Source organism: the organism of the source record quoted next, unplaced genomic scaffold (assembly GCF_019419815.1).
Source record: "Pyrus x bretschneideri cultivar Hongxiangsu unplaced genomic scaffold, Pyrus_bretschneideri_v1 Contig85, whole genome shotgun sequence".
Classification (NCBI taxonomy): domain Eukaryota; kingdom Viridiplantae; phylum Streptophyta; class Magnoliopsida; order Rosales; family Rosaceae; genus Pyrus; species Pyrus x bretschneideri.
In genome coordinates, this window is record NW_025999826.1 from 932,954 (window position 1) to 949,971 (window position 17,018).

General features: G+C 38.0%; 2 protein-coding genes across 3 annotated transcripts; one reads left to right on the top strand and one right to left on the bottom strand.

Moving 5' to 3' along the window:
- Window positions 1-6,917, bottom strand: LOC103965222 (protein DETOXIFICATION 46, chloroplastic). Of its 2 annotated transcripts, XM_009378244.3 has the most exons (14): window positions 6,471-6,915; window positions 6,137-6,231; window positions 5,621-5,729; window positions 5,389-5,444; window positions 4,638-4,693; window positions 4,005-4,143; window positions 3,759-3,896; window positions 2,850-2,918; window positions 2,639-2,749; window positions 1,923-2,051; window positions 1,457-1,534; window positions 705-776; window positions 543-605; window positions 1-438 (listed from the first exon to the last, which is right to left on the bottom strand). In XM_009378244.3, the coding sequence occupies exons 1-14, from the start codon at window positions 6,883-6,885 to the stop codon at window positions 337-339; spliced, it is 1,632 nt and encodes a 543-aa protein (XP_009376519.1). In that variant the 5' UTR covers window positions 6,886-6,915; the 3' UTR covers window positions 1-336. The 2 variants fall into 2 exon arrangements, 1 of the variants encoding a protein (XP_009376519.1); XR_007255298.1 differs by lacking the exons at window positions 1-438; window positions 543-605 and having other exon boundaries at window positions 699-776; window positions 1,789-2,051; window positions 6,471-6,917.
- Window positions 6,918-7,718: 801 nt separating this feature from the next.
- LOC125473395 (putative F-box protein At1g31072) lies at window positions 7,719-8,800 on the top strand. The gene is made up of 3 exons (XM_048576126.1): window positions 7,719-8,144; window positions 8,308-8,458; window positions 8,658-8,800. Exons 1-3 carry the CDS (start codon window positions 7,719-7,721, stop codon window positions 8,798-8,800), a joined length of 720 nt encoding a protein of 239 aa, XP_048432083.1.
- The last annotated feature ends 8,218 nt before the right edge of the window (window positions 8,801-17,018 follow it).

A 17,018-nucleotide genomic window follows, 5' to 3' on the forward strand; every position in this document is an offset into this window, starting at 1 on the left:
TTTTGCAAATTTTCAACAGGTATCCACTGAAATTTTCTGCGGTGAAGACGAGTTCGTGTTTTTGGGACAGATACATAATGCACAGAGTTTTACAACATTGATCAAACAGGGAACCAGCATAGCTGCTCAGAAATTCTTTCTTGAAGCCAAACATTGCCTCCATTTGCTCAGTTGTTCATGAGGTTGCAACTTGCTCGTGCTTTCGGCCTTGTTGCAGACAAAAAAACTAGTGTCAACTGCCAACCTCTATTTCGTATCTCCTAAAATGGTAACACTGCATTTTGACCCTTCACCAAGATTTCACCGTTTATCTCATGCATTTATATGATTCTGGACCTAAACAGCTCTGAGTTTTTCTTGTTGATACCGGCTCGTATCTTCAGAGTAAAGTATGCCGTTGGTGGATGTAGCGCGCTGTAAAGACAGAAAAAGCCGAGCCTGAAAGTGAAAGTTTGTATTCAGATAAGTTTTCTTTTGGGTGAAGTACTCAGATAAGTTGAAACAGAAAATACGAGACGCTAGAACAAAGATGGTGGTCTTACCCATTGAAATCCTACCAGTGCCCACCAACAGCCTGCTAAACCACATCCTCTACTACTAACAAACTAGTGAAAGAAAAATGGGATGGTGAAATTATATGTATAAACGATAAAAAACTAATCACTCTTGAAGTATACACCAGAAAATAACAAGAAGATACTCACCAGCAGTAGAAGTGCACCTAAACTAAAACATCCACTCATTGACAGACTAATAAATTTTAGATCTCGTCCGGCCTGAAAAAAAAAAAACAGACGGTACACTTACAATAAAGCAAAAAGTATTTTGCCTATTTTGTAAAAGAACTCTAGTAAATACATAAAACCAAGAACAAAATAGCAACGCAAGTTTGAACTACAAATTACAGTCTTATGAAAGCAAGCTTAATTTGGGATTTGATAATCAGAAAGTAAAACAAGATTTGCAAAACTCTATATCTTGTTAAGTAGGTTGGCCTTCGTGCTGCGATACTCTAATTTAAAGAACAAACGAAATCCATGACTTCCAATTCAGGCAGTACAAATATGTTCCAGAACGGCTAAGAGAAGAAAAGATATGCGAGATTATGAAACATAGGCCCAAAAGAACTGAACTATTACTATCTCTACTTCTGGGGTAACTGCTTCCCTTGTCCTAAAAAATTAACATGATTATTAGATTTATTAAAACCCTTAAGAGCTTCATCAACAAGATGAACGGGTCTATTCCATGGTATTTATCTACTGCAAACCCATCAATCTACTGCAAACCCATCAATGTAAACAGGATTAACTGTCTATTACTTCCACTGGAAACACAGCACAGACATGACTCAGTTTTCGACTATCGTTGTTCCAAGACAGGCACAAGATATGCAATGACATGGTTACCATAAGAACATATGAAAAATCATCACTGAAGATAAAATCAAGCATACCAGCAATGTTCCTTCAAATGCGAGAATAGCCGGTGTCACGGCCAATGCCAAAAAAAATGGTATCAGCACTTTATGCATCTGCGTTAACATATAATAGAGAATCAATAGTAAAAATGTTTGCAGAAAGTATTCACTCAGTTATTACAATGTTTCAAGATCAACGGAAGCCCTGGGAAATAATCAAAATAATATACACACGCACACACACGTACATACAGATATTTGGAGCTCAAAAGTTAAATGCCTTTGAAGAATAAATGGTGGGATCAGTCTACTTATATCATGTGATTTGGTGGAAAGCTGTAGGTACGATTGAATGATTGACAACTTACAAAGTAGAGACAAAACCCAACTTAAATCTTCCCTTGCTCCAGATACCACAAGGCCACTTAGAAGTAATGTCAATAGATGAAATTATAAGTAGAAAGACAGTAAGGAGTTCGAATAATAAACAAAGAGAGCCAACCTCCTGTATGATCTTCTGGTCGGGTGTAAATATACCAGGAAAAAACCATGGAACAGATGTTCCCACTATTCCTAATACCAAACCAAGTAGAGCTCCAATAACGACAAGTGACTTGAGCAGCATTCGAGCCTGTTTTATGTCATAGAGTTTTCAGAAGAAAATAAACAAAATAGCCATCACCCCCATTCTATTCATCAAAAGCAGAGAATTCTATACAAAAAAAAAAAAACCTCATTTGTTGTTTAGGATTTGGACACCTCACTGGTATCAAAGAATGTTGAATGAATAAAAGGATCGCCACTTGCATCTTTTGTCCAAGTGAAGGTAGAAGATGGATTAGCTATGAACAAAGCTTATCTCTCCTATCTCCCACAAAAATAGTAGGATAAGGAGGGAAATGATTTATTCATGGCTTCATTTCTACCTTCACTGTGACACAATATGCAAGTGGGCATCCATTGATCATTCAACATTCGTTAAATCTAGTGAATTATCCAATCCAAGCCATTCTAGACCCTAAAGAGACGAAGTATCCATGAAAAATTAAAAGAAAATTTTCAACCATCAACCAAGATCAAAATACACATGAAAATTCTTCAAATCTCCACCAATACAACCAAGAACAAAATATACATAAAAACTCTTCATATCACAATAAATACAACCAAGATCAAAGTTAAATGTTATCATACAAATAGACTTGCAGTACGACAAACCTTAGGCAAACTACGCTTTACTCCATATATCAACTCAGGCATAAATGATTGTGCAGTTTGAGAGAGAGGTTCACCCCACACCGTGCAGATGAAGAATGTTTGAATCATGACCTGGTGAGTGAATGGTAAGTCATCACTCATCAATGAAAATAACCGTCACTTATCTCCAAATAGAGTGATCAACTAACATTACAAGTTTACCACAACTAACCTGATGAGCAGCAATGATGTTTGTTCCCATTGATGTTGCAAAGTATACAATGAGAGTGTAGAAAGCCACCTGTAGATAGGATTCTAAGTAAGTTATAACATATGGCTTGGTATCCTATTACTTGTTAGGAGTATATTCTATTTAAATCGTTTTCAAAGTTATGATTAAAGCATCTCACTCTCTTCTTTTCTCTTAAATAGTATCAGAGAATCAATTCTAAAGACCTAGTCTTCTTGAAAGAAAATGGTTCCTTCTTCCAGATAGCTGTACATAAGAATTATAATAATACTCTTAACCAATAGTCATCCTTGCTTCTTGGTTGCGTAACTTTTGTTTGGGTGCTCCCTAATAGATCAGTAGACTACTGGTTGCTTAATTTATGGTATGTATTTGTTGAACTTGGTGATCAAGTTTGTTTGGTTATTGATATCGTGCCCATAAAAAAAAAATTTATATATATATATATATACACACAAAACAAAAACAGTTTAAGTCCGTCATAGTGTTCAGTTATTAAATTTATAGAATGTACTATAGATTGATTTGATTGTTTTTCGAACAAAAGGTGTTGAGGCTCATCGTTGCGAATGTAACGCCAACATTGTGGTCAGGAGCATTAACACGTACACCCTAGAGAGCATTTTTATCCGGTCACCACCCTTAAGCGGTGGTGAGCATTACTACCGTATTATTGCCGTTGGATTTGAATTTTGAGATTTGTGTAGCACATAGATTTAATGAAGCTCATCCAACGGCAATTAATGTGGTGGTAATATTCACCATCACTTGAGGGTGGTTAACAAAAGTGCTCCCCAGAGTCTCCCCGGCAGTTGTGAGAGTATTGAAGAAATGAACGATGAAGTTAAAACATGAGAATAGATAGAGAAATATAATTGGAAAAACTGAAACCTTCGACATCATTGTTAAAACCACTGGAGCAGCAAGCTCAAATACTATTAGAAGTTCTTTGGGCGAGGGAACAGAGAAGGCATATGCATTATATCCTTTATTGTTCAAAGCTTGAATCATCATATATCCTGCAACAACCTAAAACCATACCAGTAAATAGCAATCAAAGAGGAAATTAACGAGTCAAGAACATATAATAAAATATTCAAACGTTATATGACATATTATGATGTATGTCCCACACACCTGTGACACCATTGTTGCCCATGCTGCACCCGCAATACCATAGCGTAAAAAACTGCACAGGACTACATCACCAATGCCATTTATAGCACTGGCTACCGCCAAGGCCTTCAAAGGACCCCATGAATCTTTCATGCCAAGACTGGGAAACATATTGACAATATCAGAGTACGAACATGAACTCACAGCTGCTTACAATCTCATTAACCTCAGTATTTAAAATCCCCTGCCAGAGATAACTTTCCCTTGGGCAACAAATAAGTCTTCGAGTCAAACATAAATGCTTGCCTTATACTTGTTTTGGACAAGCCAGAGAGCATTTCCTTTTTTTTTTTTTTTTGATGAATGCCAGAGAGCATTTACTTAGGCAATAAACAAGAGTGCTTGTTCACACTTAATTTTGACATGCTAGTTCATATAATCAGTCATGTTTACTTGGTGGAAGTTGAATTTCTAGTGCATACATATTGCCTTACTTTCTCTGGCAGTTAATTCTTTTCAACCAATGGATTTAATATCCCAAAAAAGATGTTTGGACTTAACAATATTCATTGTTGTATAGTTTTCGATGATTTTGAACAAAGAGCACAGCTAGGCCATACATAATGAATGGGAAGAGAAGAAGAAATATCTAACCTTGCACTCTGAGTAATCAAACCAATAAGAACTGCAGGCCACGCCAAACCTCGTATCTACCAACAGAAAATATCGTGTTCAATTACAAAGCCATTGAAAAGAAATTATGTGCAAGAGTATAGGACAAATGGTAACAAATCTATTTTCCAGTCATAAAAGAGCAAAGGACACGTCAATACGGAATTCTAGGATTCCTCCTTGGGGCAAATACTTTAATGCATACCTCTTCAGTTGATCTATACCATACTCTATTCTCGTAACTATTCTCGTAAGATGATAGACACTAGCTAACAGTCAGCCATGAAGATAATGCGTGCAATATCAAAACAACCAATTAAGAAAAAATTGTCTTTCTAACAAGATATTATCGAGCAATTGCTGCTTTTTTTTCATGAAGAAACTAACGTTGCAAACACGTTGTTTAGAACCTAGTTCACAAGTTAATGTGGACCTAACAAATGAGAAATATGAAAAATGGCAATAGGAAAATATCAAAAAAGAACCTCATGAGGAAGGATAGCTTGACAAGAAAATGCAGAGTCTAGCTTATTATCGTTCCAAGTATATGTGACCTTCTAATGATTCATAGAAAACAAGTTCTAACAAAAACAAACAAACAAAACAAAATTTCTCTGATATTCAACACTTCTCGACCAGGTAATTGATTTAAAGGAAAGTATCTTCTGAAAAATGAGTAACCAACTCAAAGAAAAGAGCATATAAATGGCCTAAATAAGAAAAAGGAAGAAACCTGAACATATGTATTTGCTGCAGGAATAAGATGAGCGTTCTTTGGTCCACTGAAAGCTGAAAAACCAGAATTGCATTAGTCATGACTCATCTATGCTACTTTTACAGAATCATAAAACTCTTGTTATTTACTGTTTGCTAAAATGCATTAATGAGATAACAACAAACAAAATCAAGCACCCAATATTTCTTTTAATGTAAATATATAGAAAATATGTACCAGTCCCTCTTACCAGTTAATGCCCATGAACCGAAGAATCTTGTAAATATAAGCATTGCGAAGCCACATGTCAATCCGATAAAGAGCAAGATAGATATGTGATGTTGAGCTTCATTTCTATCCTGCACCAATACTAGATAGTCAGACAATATAACAAAATCATGCTAAGAGAAAATGGTGATTAATATTGCACATGATCTAGCCCAAGAATCCAAAAGCACACATTATGGATTTATTGGCAGGCATTCCAAAATTTCCTAATCTGGCAACCAATCCCTCTGTTGTTTTCAGCTTAAGAAAGTTCATACTTTCATGTTCTGTACAATACATAATATGATTCTTAGAATCCTTTTAATTTCCTGGCAAATTGCACCAAATTGCCGAAGAAAATTCATATTCTGAATCAATGTGGCAAAAGAAATGTACCAAAAACATGGAAAAGGAGCGTCGAACTCATTTTCGCAATCAACACATACAAATTGATTCACCACAATGTCACACAAGCATCAGGACAAGAGGAGAAACTAACCCCTTTAGCAAGGGCAGTAGCAACCATATTTGAAGTTGCAACAGAAAGGAACATGAACACATAACTCAGACTATCACACATCACAGTTGCAGGTCCTAGAAAAATAGCAGAAAACAGACTCAGCATCCATAAGTTAAACCAATACAGAAAAAGCAGAGGTGGGTTAGGCCAGTTGGTCGGGACAATCTGCCCGCCCCATTGCTAAGCTCGAATTCTCTTCTCTGTACATTAGAGTAGTTTAGAATATATATCCTATTGTTCAAAAAAAGAGAGTAATAAATCAATGAAACCCAAATAAAAAATAAAAATAAAGTGAAGCAGAATAATAGAGTACCCAAAGCAGCAAGCTCAATAGAGCTTCCCTGACCAATGACGACTGTGTCAATGAGACTCATAAGTGGGCCACACAGCCAAAGACCAGTGGCAGGTCCTGTAAACACTGCAATCTCCTTCATCTGATCCCATGTGCTCTTACTCTCCAATTCTTCTCTCTTAACCTTCACAACTTCAACTTCTTCAGATACTGGAGAAGCATGGCTCCCATTGTCTCCGATAAGAAGCCCGTCGCCGATGCAGGAGGTTGTGAACCGGTTACGGCGGCGTAATGGGGTGGAGAAGTGGAGTTTGGGGAGGCCAGGTGGTGTGTGGTTAAAGCGTGGGGTGAAATAGAAATGTGGTGGGTTTGTGAAGAAAAGAGTAGGGTTTTGGAGGAGAGGAGGAGAGTGGGCTACCAGGGTTTTGGTTTGCATTTTTTTTTTTTTAACTTTCCGGGAAAGTGGGGAACTTTCTGGGAAAATAAAGGAGAGAAAGTTGGGAAAATGAAAGAAAAAGTTAAGAAGGATATCCTTGTCGGGCAGGAGAGGAGAGGATGATGGAAGGCGAGTGGTTTGTATTGGTCCAAGTTAAAGTGAACTGGGTTGGTGCCTCGTGGAAGGATTGCGGCCTTTTCGTGTTCTTCTTTGGCGGGCGGTTAGGTGTATTCAACGTATTTATATATAGAAAAATTAATAAAAAATGATTGAAAATTTTTAGTTTTAACGATAAAGATAAAATAAAGGGTAAAGTGAATAGTACAAGATTTGATTTTTTTATGTAAAAATATGATTTTTCGTTAAAATAAACAGTATCACAAATTTTTGTTAAAATTTTTTATTTATATTTAGGATACTAATATAATAAGCTTAAATAAAATCCACGTAGTATGGGTAAACAAGATGTGATGTTAATGTTGTGACTATTATCGGACGCCATAAAAATAAATTAAAAGTAAAGTTTTACACTCCAAGTGCTTGGAATAGTGACCCATTATCTTGGAATAAAAAATAAAAACAACCCACTACCGCCACATGGCAGCCATGTGCTCTGAGATCTCCTTTGCTTTCTTGGCATGGAGGGAGATAACTTCATTTGCCAACTACTATTCATATCCTTCCTCGCCTCTTCTTTTCCCCATTGCCTCTTCTCTACATAAAATCAAATCAACGAGGCATTTCTTCTACTTTCGTAAATGAAATGCTTTTTCAGAAAGCACTTTTTGTTTTGGTAAAAGGACTCGAGTTTTGTATACTTTTTTGTTTACAACATGTTCAAACGCATACCCCTTGAACTCTTTTTCAAAATCTTTGCAAGATTGCCTGTGAAATCTCTATTGCAGTCGAGACGTGTTTGCAAATCTTGGAACGCTTTAATTAGCAGCCCAAGTTTTGTAAGCGCGCATCTCGACTGGAATGCCAGGAAAAGTGCTGGTGGTTATCTACTTATCAGCACTAGCAATGCAGAGTGTTTGTCACTCTTTTGTGCTCAAACATATGTCAAGTGTTTGGATTTTGAGCTTCCTAGGGACTTGATCAGTTTCGGTTTCTCTGTTTTCAGTTCATGCAGTGATTTGGTTTGCATATCTGATGCTACATTTGACAATTGTACGTATCTATGGAACCCGTCAATTAGAAAAATGAAGAGACCTCAAATGCCTCATTTGTTGCATGCAATTCGCTATCACTACACTCGGGTTTGGCTTCGATCATTGAGAAAACGATTATAAAGTTGTGCAAATTGTGAGGGCTGGATGCGCTGAGTGTATCCGCGAAGCTGAGGTTTACAGCCTTAGGTTGGATTCTTGGAGAAGAATCAGGTCATCTGTTCCTCCGGTTTCACATAATGCCTATTTCCAGGATAGAAGTGCATGCTTGAATGGAGTTGTGTATTGGATTGTTGAGGATTTCTCTCCACGTTGCTACTCTATCCTATCATTTGATCTGCGCAGCGAGAGTTTCCAGACCATGACGCTTCCTGAAAGACTAGTAAGCGTGATCAAGACAACTAGTAATGCAATTAGTATTCATGTACTCAAGAAATCTCTCTTTGTTTCATCTAAGACAAAATGTGAATGATCGGTACTGTAACATATGGGTTCTGGGAAGGGATACTTGGAAAATGATTCGCACAATTATTCTTCCACGAAGTGGAGAGATAGCGTGGCCGCTAGGCATTACGACAAAGGATGAAGTTCATCTTGCGGCAGGAAAAGAAAACTGGCATTCCCGAGAGTTGGTTTTATATGATCCTAAATCACAACAGGTTAAGGATACAGGAATCGAACTAAGTTTTTATGGCTTGAGCAGATACATTGAGGTGTATAACGAGAGTCTAGTTTTACTTGACTGAGTTACAAGTGTCTTTTGGCTATTGTTGTATGCTGGTCCATTCTCATTTCGAAAATACTGGGAATGGGATTGGAACCCCTTGATTCTGACTGCGAGTTTTATTTCGGGGCTGGTGCAGTTCATGTATTTTTCTGGATCTGTATTCATCATTTTTCAAATCAAAAGTACATTGTGTTAAACTGAAATCTCATCTTAATGCAATGTTTAGCTATCAAATGGCAACTTTGAACGCCAAAATTGTGTACACAGTTAATAGGAAGCACTTATATATTTAGATTTTCATATTCTACATTGAAAACCCTTACAAATTGGTCAAGAGAAATACAAGTTATTAATGCATAAGGAAAAGCTAGCGTCAATCGTGTGTGACGCTTTCCTCAGCCATTGATGTTTGCTGGACTCACAGTGAGTCCTATACTCATCACCGTTGAGAATATTGTTATAAACACCGGCTCGCAATCCCAAATATTTGTAGAAATTCACTACACGATGGAATGGAGATGGAAAAGGCAGTAAATCCTTTGTTCTTCAGAGCTTCAATCATCGTATAAGCAACAACAATCTGGAACACATGGTGATCAGCGGCAGCCCTATATAATGCGTATGTGTAAACACTGAGTTGTTAAAAATGCCTTGAAACGAACGTATTAAATAAGCAAAACCAGATATGTTAAATATGGAAATGTTTATCCGACATGCTTGTGATGCCATTTGTGGCCATTCTTCACCAGTAATACCATAGTGTAACGAGTTGCAGAGGACTACATGACCACTGCCGTTCACTGCACTGGCAACCACCAGAGCCTTTAAAGGTCCGAGTGAATCTTTCATACCAAGATTGGGAATAGAAGAGGAAACAGGAAAGTAGTTTTAGCAATAAGAACCTCAATTTCATAATTATCAAAGGAAAAGAGGTAAATAAGTGTAGGATAAGCATGCGGAGGCCATAGAAGTAGTCAAAACTAGGAAGTTGAAATACAAGATATCAGATTCAACATGCCACTAGGAGGCTTAACGCGATTGATATAGTAGTTTCTTGCAAAGATGATTGATGATGCAGGAGAGATGAAAGTCATCACACCTTGCACTTTGAACAGCCAATCCAAAAAGAATCCCAGGCCATGTTAACCCCCGAATCTACTGACTGAAAGTACATCTTCAGTTAACAAGACTGCAGAAAAATTGAGTGAATAGGTGGCCTTAGTTAATCCCCAAATCTACGCTCAGAATATCTATATAACAAGCTGCTTGGACAAGTGCACTGAAGGTTTTTCATATAATCCCTCAAAGTTATATGTGCGATTCCACACAACCAAAGCTAAAGAACAGAAAACATTCAACAGTTATGAACTCTGTCATTATGGTACCTTACAAAACCAAGAACTATCAAATTTTCTATGCATAGGAATTAGGAACAAGCAACATTTATTTTAACCGAGTAAGGATTTGTCCAAAACAAAACGAACCTGAACATATTTGCTTCCTGCAGGTATAATATGCGCATTCTTGGTTCGGCAGAAGCTGAATAAACTAACATCAGAGAATTCATCAGCCACTAACGGCCTATTCTTTTTGTGCAAACTCTAATGGTACAAAACTACAAACAAGTTAATTTAACAAGCCCATCTCTGTGTCATATAAATATAACCACAAGTTGAACCAGCCTTGATTACCGGTTAGTGCCCATGGACCAAGGAATTGTTTGAACAAAAGCATCAGAGTTCCCCAAGTCAACCCCACAAAGAGCAAGATAGATATCTGATGCTGCAGTTCATTTTTATCCATTTTTATCCTGCACTAGTACAGTAGTACTATCATGTAAAAAATGTAAGCCGAAAGAGAGGAGCACATATTAAGAAGAGAACTAAGAAACTGCAAAATTCATGTTACAACAAAAACAAAAGCACAAGACAAGGCTCAAAAAATTTAACACCAACAAACTACTTATTACTGGTGTATACGCAGTAGTGTTTCAAAAATGCACGATGCGGTATACAATAATTCTGTAATCGTAGAAAATGCTGAATAAACTACACTTTCATAGTAACTCTTGCATAGCAGCTTTTTCGAAAGCCCTGTACGAAGGGATATACACAGTGGGTAGCCATAGAGAATCACGAATCACCATATGCTACTTGAACGAAACAGATAAGAACACATGTACATATGCATGTAAATATGTGTATCAAATTGATGCCATCCATGCCTCAGTAAGTACAGAATGATGCTTATAACAATTGATCACATCACACTACAAAAAACAAGAACACCAGCGAAGAAACGAACCCTTTTGGCAAGCACTGTGGCAACCATATTTGAAGTTGCAATTGAAAGGATCATGAACAAACAATTCGTGTTATCTCAAAACACTGTTCCAGTGTTGGAATGTAACCCTTCAGCTGGAGATTGACGGCTGAGATCATTTCATAAATGTTTTCCATTTCAGTTTGAATGTTAGCCATTGGATCATAGTCCACATGGTTACTCAATGTTGTATCTAGTTTTAAGTAATAGCATTAGACATGGGGCATTATCTCATAGGATGATACCAATGAATGGTTGAGATTATGTTGTGTATTGGAGTGTGAAGGATCTCCCTTCCTTCTGTGTGCAACGGTAACAAAATGTATGTGTGTTCACTGTGTGAAATGTGAGAAGCATATTTCCTTTCATCTTCTTCTTGAGCTTTGTCTGATTTCCCTTACACAGAACCTCCATTGAAACACATATCACCAATCACAAACATTAGCATGGCCTCAGAGCCAGGTTTCATCGTCTAATCTGGGCGTGAAATCTGTGAGTTCGTGAAGTTCGATTGAGCTACATACTTGAGTTCAAATCGAATCTGGAAATTTACGATTTCTTGAATCCAAGTCTAATATGGCTGGATCCGGCAATGTTGAACTTAGAGCTCCAGTTTTCAATGGAGAGAATTATGAGTTCTGGAGTATTCGAATGAAAACCATTCTAAAATCTCATGGTTTATGGGAGCTGGTTGAAAATGGGTTGGAATCTTCAGATCCGAAGTCTAAAGAAGCTACGGTTGACTAGACAAAGAAGGAGATGTCAGGTGAAACGTCGTTCAGTGAGATTCTGATGAAGGATGCTCGTGCGCTTGGGATGATTCAAGGCGCAGTCTCGGACCAGATTTTTCCCAGAATCGTGAATGAAGAGACATCCAAAGGAGCTTGGGATGCTCTAAAAGGTGAATCTCGAGGTGATAAACAAGTAAGAAATGTAAAATTACAAGGGTTACGTAGAGATTTTGAATATACTCGTATGAAGGATAGTGAATCATTATCTGTATATCTCTCTCGATTGTTTGATATCATTAATCAAATGAAAAGCTATGGAGAAGAATTATCTAGGGAGAGAATAGTGCAGAAATTACTGATTAGTCTTCCTAAAACATATGATGCTATCTATTCTGTAATTGAGCACTCTAGAGATCTTGAGACTATTGAGGTTCAAGAGGTTGTGGCTTCTCTAAAAGGATTTGAGCAGAGGCTTGATTTACATGCTGGGTCTTCTACTGAGAAAGCATTTGCAAGTTTAACTGTTGCAACTAAAGGTGCTAGAAGTGGTGGATTTTCTGGGAATCACAGGTCTCAAGAGAATTGGAAATCAAGAGGAAAAGGTTGGGATCATAAGTCAAACTTTGTTCAGAGGCAGAGTAACATTCAAAGAGGTTGGGATCACAACCCAATTATGCTCAGAGACAGAACAACATTCAAAGAAATTGGGATAATAGGCTTAATTATACTTAGAAACAAAACAATTCTCAAGGTGATTGCAAATGGTGTGACAGGTTACATTATGGGAAGTGTTGGTATGAGGGTAAACCAAAATGCACAGGTTGTGGGAAACCAGGTCATTCTGTAAAGGATTGTCATGAGAACAAGGGAATGCAGAAGGCTAATTATGCAAGGCAGATGGGAGAAATAGGATCGTTGTTTTATGCTTGCAATGCAGTGACAGATGTGAAGGTAAATAATTCATGGTATATAGACAGTGGTTGTAGCAACCACATGACAGGTGATGAGAGATTGTTCGTTGATGTTCAAAGAAATTTGACCTCTAAGGTAAAGATGGGCACTGGAGAAATTGTACAGGTGGCAGGAAAGGGAACTTTGGTGATTGAGACTAAACTGGGAAGAAAACATATACAAGAAGTGATGCTTGTTCCTGGACTTGAGGAAAATCTTCTCAGTGTAGGACAGATGATGGAACATGGCTATTATCTGTTGTTTGGAGGTGATGTAGTGAATGTTTTTTATGGTTGGTCACTTGACAACTTGGTAGTAAGAGTACATATGACTGCAAATAGATGCTTTCCTTTGACAATGATGCCTATAACTCAGTGTGCTCTAAAAGCAAGTCTCACACACTGCTCTCAGATATGGCATAAAAGGCTGGGTCACTTGCATGAAGGAGGTCTGAAATTACTTGAAGAACAGAAGCTGGTGCATGGACTGCCTAAGTTAGAGATGTCCACAAATGTGTGTGAAGGGTGTATGCTAGGCAAACAACACAGAGACTCATTTCCTTCTAAATCAGCTTGGAGAGCTAAGGATCCACTGGAGGTAGTTCACACGGATATTTGTGGTCCAATGCAAGTTGAATCTCATTCTGGAAACAAGTACTTCTTGCTATTCACAGATGACTGCACAAGGATGTCATGGGTGTATTTTCTGAGAAATAAGTCTGATGCATTTGGATGTTTTAAGAAGTTTAAGGCAATGACTGAGCTACAATGTGGATATAAGGTGAAATGCCTCAAAAGTGATAGAGGAAGAGAATTCCTTTCTGCGGAATTTACTGGATATTGCAGTGATTTAGGAATCCAGAGACAATTAACTATGGCTTACACTCCTCAACAAAATGGAGTGTCAGAGAAGAAGAATAGGACTGTAGTGGAAATGGCAAAGTCGATGTTGCATGAGAAGGGTCTTCCATACATGTTCTGGGCAGAGGCAGTCAATACTGTAGTGTATTTGCTTAACAGGTGTCCATCCAAAGCTTTGAGAAAGATAACACCATTTGAGGCATATAGTGGAAGAAAACCTGGAATAGCTCACTTGAAGATATTTGGATCACTTTGCTATGTTCACATACCTTCTAATCTTAGACACAAGTTAGAAGAGAATAGTCACAAATGTATCTTTGTTGGTTATGGTGCAAGTGAGAAAGGCTACAGACTGTTTGATCCAATTTCAAGAAAAATTGTCCTCTCAAGAGATGTCATATTTGATGAGAGTGCTTCTTGGAACTGGAACTGCAATGAAGATACTGGAATAACATTTCCAGTCAGTAATGACCATCAGGATGCTAATGAAAACTGTGAGATTGGTGAGAATTCTCACTCTGAGGAATATACTGTTTCTCAAAGTGAGAATATGTTTGATAGATCTCAAGCACATGATGATACACCTAAGAAATGGAGAAGTATAAATGAGATCATGGCTCAATGCAACATATGTGTTATTGAACCTGAAAATTATGATGATGCAGCTAAAGATGAGTCATGGAGGAGTGCAATGAGAGCTGAACTGGATATGATAGAAAAGAAAAACACATGGCAGCTTGTTGAGAGACCATATGACAAGCCTGTTATTGGTGTTAAGTGGGTCTATAAAACCAAACTTAATCTGGATGGTACTGTGCAAAAGAACAAAGCTCGACTGGTGGCTAAAGGCTATTCACAAAAGCCTAGAATTGACTATAATGAAACCTTTGCCCCTGTGGCAAGGTTGGACACGATTAGAACCTTGATTGTTCTTGCTGCACAGAAGAAATGGAACTTGTATCAATTAGATGTGAAGTCTGCATTCCTCAATGGAGTATTAAAGGAAAAAGTGTATGTCGAGCAACCTCAAGGTTTTGTGAAGGGAAGTGAAGAAACAAAGGTGTACAGACTGAACAAGGCTCTCTATGGTTTGAAACAGGCACCAAGGGCCTGGTATGATGAGATTAATGCATATTTCAGTAGTGCAGGATTTGAGAAAAATTCAAGTGAGGCAACTTTGTATGTTAAGACAAGGAAGGACTCTGGTATCATTATTGTCTCCCTATATGTAGATGACATTATTTATACTGGTAGCAGTCCACAGATGCTTGAAGAGTTTAGAAATGACATGATGAAACACTATGAGATGACTGATTTGGGTTTATTACATCATTTCCTTGGAATGGGTGTGCTCCAAACTGAGAATAGTATTTTTATACATCAAAAGAAATATGCACAGAAGCTAATTGAGAAGTTTGGCTTGAAAGACTGCAAACCAGTTGCTACTCCACTTGCCATGAATGAGAAATTGAACAAAAGTGATGGGAGTGAGGCTGCAGATGAAGGAGAACATAGGCAGCTTGTTGGAAGTTTGCTTTATTTGACTGCAACTAGACCTGATGTGATGTTTGCAGCAAGTCTATTGTCACGATTCATGCACAATCCCACCAAGAAACATATAGGAACAGCCAAAAGGGTACTGAGGTACATCCAGGGAACAGTTGACTTTGGAATCATTTTCTACAGAGGCAAAGCAACTACTCTAATTGGTTACTGTGACAGTGACTGGGCTGGAAGTGAGGATGATATGAGAAGCACTTCAGGGTATGCATTTACACTAGGGTCTGGTATGTTCTCATGGGCTTCAATCAAACAAAACATTGTGGCATTGTCTACTGCAGAAGCAGAATATGTCAATGCTGCAGAAGCTACATCACAAGCAAAGTGGTTAAGGTTTGTCCTAGAAGACTTTGGAGAAGAACAAGTGGAGGGAACTCAGATCATGTGTGATAACACATCAGCCATTGCTATGGCAAAGAATCCAGTTTTTCATCAGAAGACAAGACACATCAACAGGAAGTTTCATTTCATCTGAGAAGCAATTCAAACCAAAGAAATTGAGCTAGTGTACTGCAGGACAGAGGAGCAGATTGCAGATATCCTTACTAAGGCTTTGCCTAAAAACCGATTTGTGTATTTAAGGGAGCTACTTGGAGTTAAATTAGCTAAAGGGTTAGAAGGGAGTGTTGGAATGTAACCTTTTAGCTGGAGATTGACGACTGACATCATTTCATAAATGTTTTCCATTTCAGTTTGAATGTCAGCCATTGGATCATAGTCCACATGGTTACTCAATGTTGTAACTAGTTTTAAGTAATAGAATTAGACATGTGGCATTATCTCATAAGATGATACCAATGAATGGTTGAGATTATGTTGTGTATTGGAGTGTGAAGGATCTCCCTTCCTTCCGTGTGCAACGGTAACAAAATGTGTGTGTGTTCAGTGTGTGAAATGTGAGAAGCATATGTCCTTTCATCCTCTTCTTGAGCTTTGTCTGATTTCCCTTACACAAAAACACCATTGAAACACATATCACCAATCACAAACGTTAACATCCAGGACCTGCCCATCCAAAACCACAATCAAATTGATGAACCCTTTTTCTCAATTCCAAAATTCAAATTCAGTCTTTAAAAAAGAAAGTTCATATACTAAAACATCCATAGTTCAATGAGCTATTTTAAAACAGTAGTTGTAGTAGTAGAACTCATCCTTACCGAGAGCAGCAAGCTCAGTCGAGCTGCCCCGGCCAGTGAAGGCCGTGGAGATGAGACTCATCACGTTCCAGAAATCCACAACCCCGTGGCGGGACCTCTCCATTTCTTCCATATGATATGTTCCGCCAACTCCTCTCTCTCTCTTCATCTTCACCCCCAAATTTTAATTTCTCCTTCTACTTCTTCTTCTCCTCTCCCAACCAAACCCACATTACTGTTATTTGGGGCACTCCTGCCAATGCATGTAGTTATAGAGCTCTTGCGACGATCACTCTTCGATGCAAAAACACGAAAAGTCGACGGCTGATATTCGTAGCAAATACTTGATTGGCAGAGAGGTGAAGAGTGAATGGTGAGAGAAGAGTTTGGGGTGATGGGTTTTGATTTGAGCATTGTGGGAATGGAGAGCCATTGTCTTCAGCTGCATTTTTGTGCAAGTATAATGCAGGAGTTGGACATTTTTGTGTGTGTAGATGTTGATGGAAATTTGAAAGAGACGCCGATAGGTGAGCATCTAGCGGCAATTCAAACGCTGCACCCATCAATCTGGAAGATCTGGAAAGATTATGAATACAAGTCTTTCTATTATTATTTTTGTTATGATCTGGAAAGATTTTGAAGCAAGTTAGCTTGCATGGTGTGGTTTATTTTCC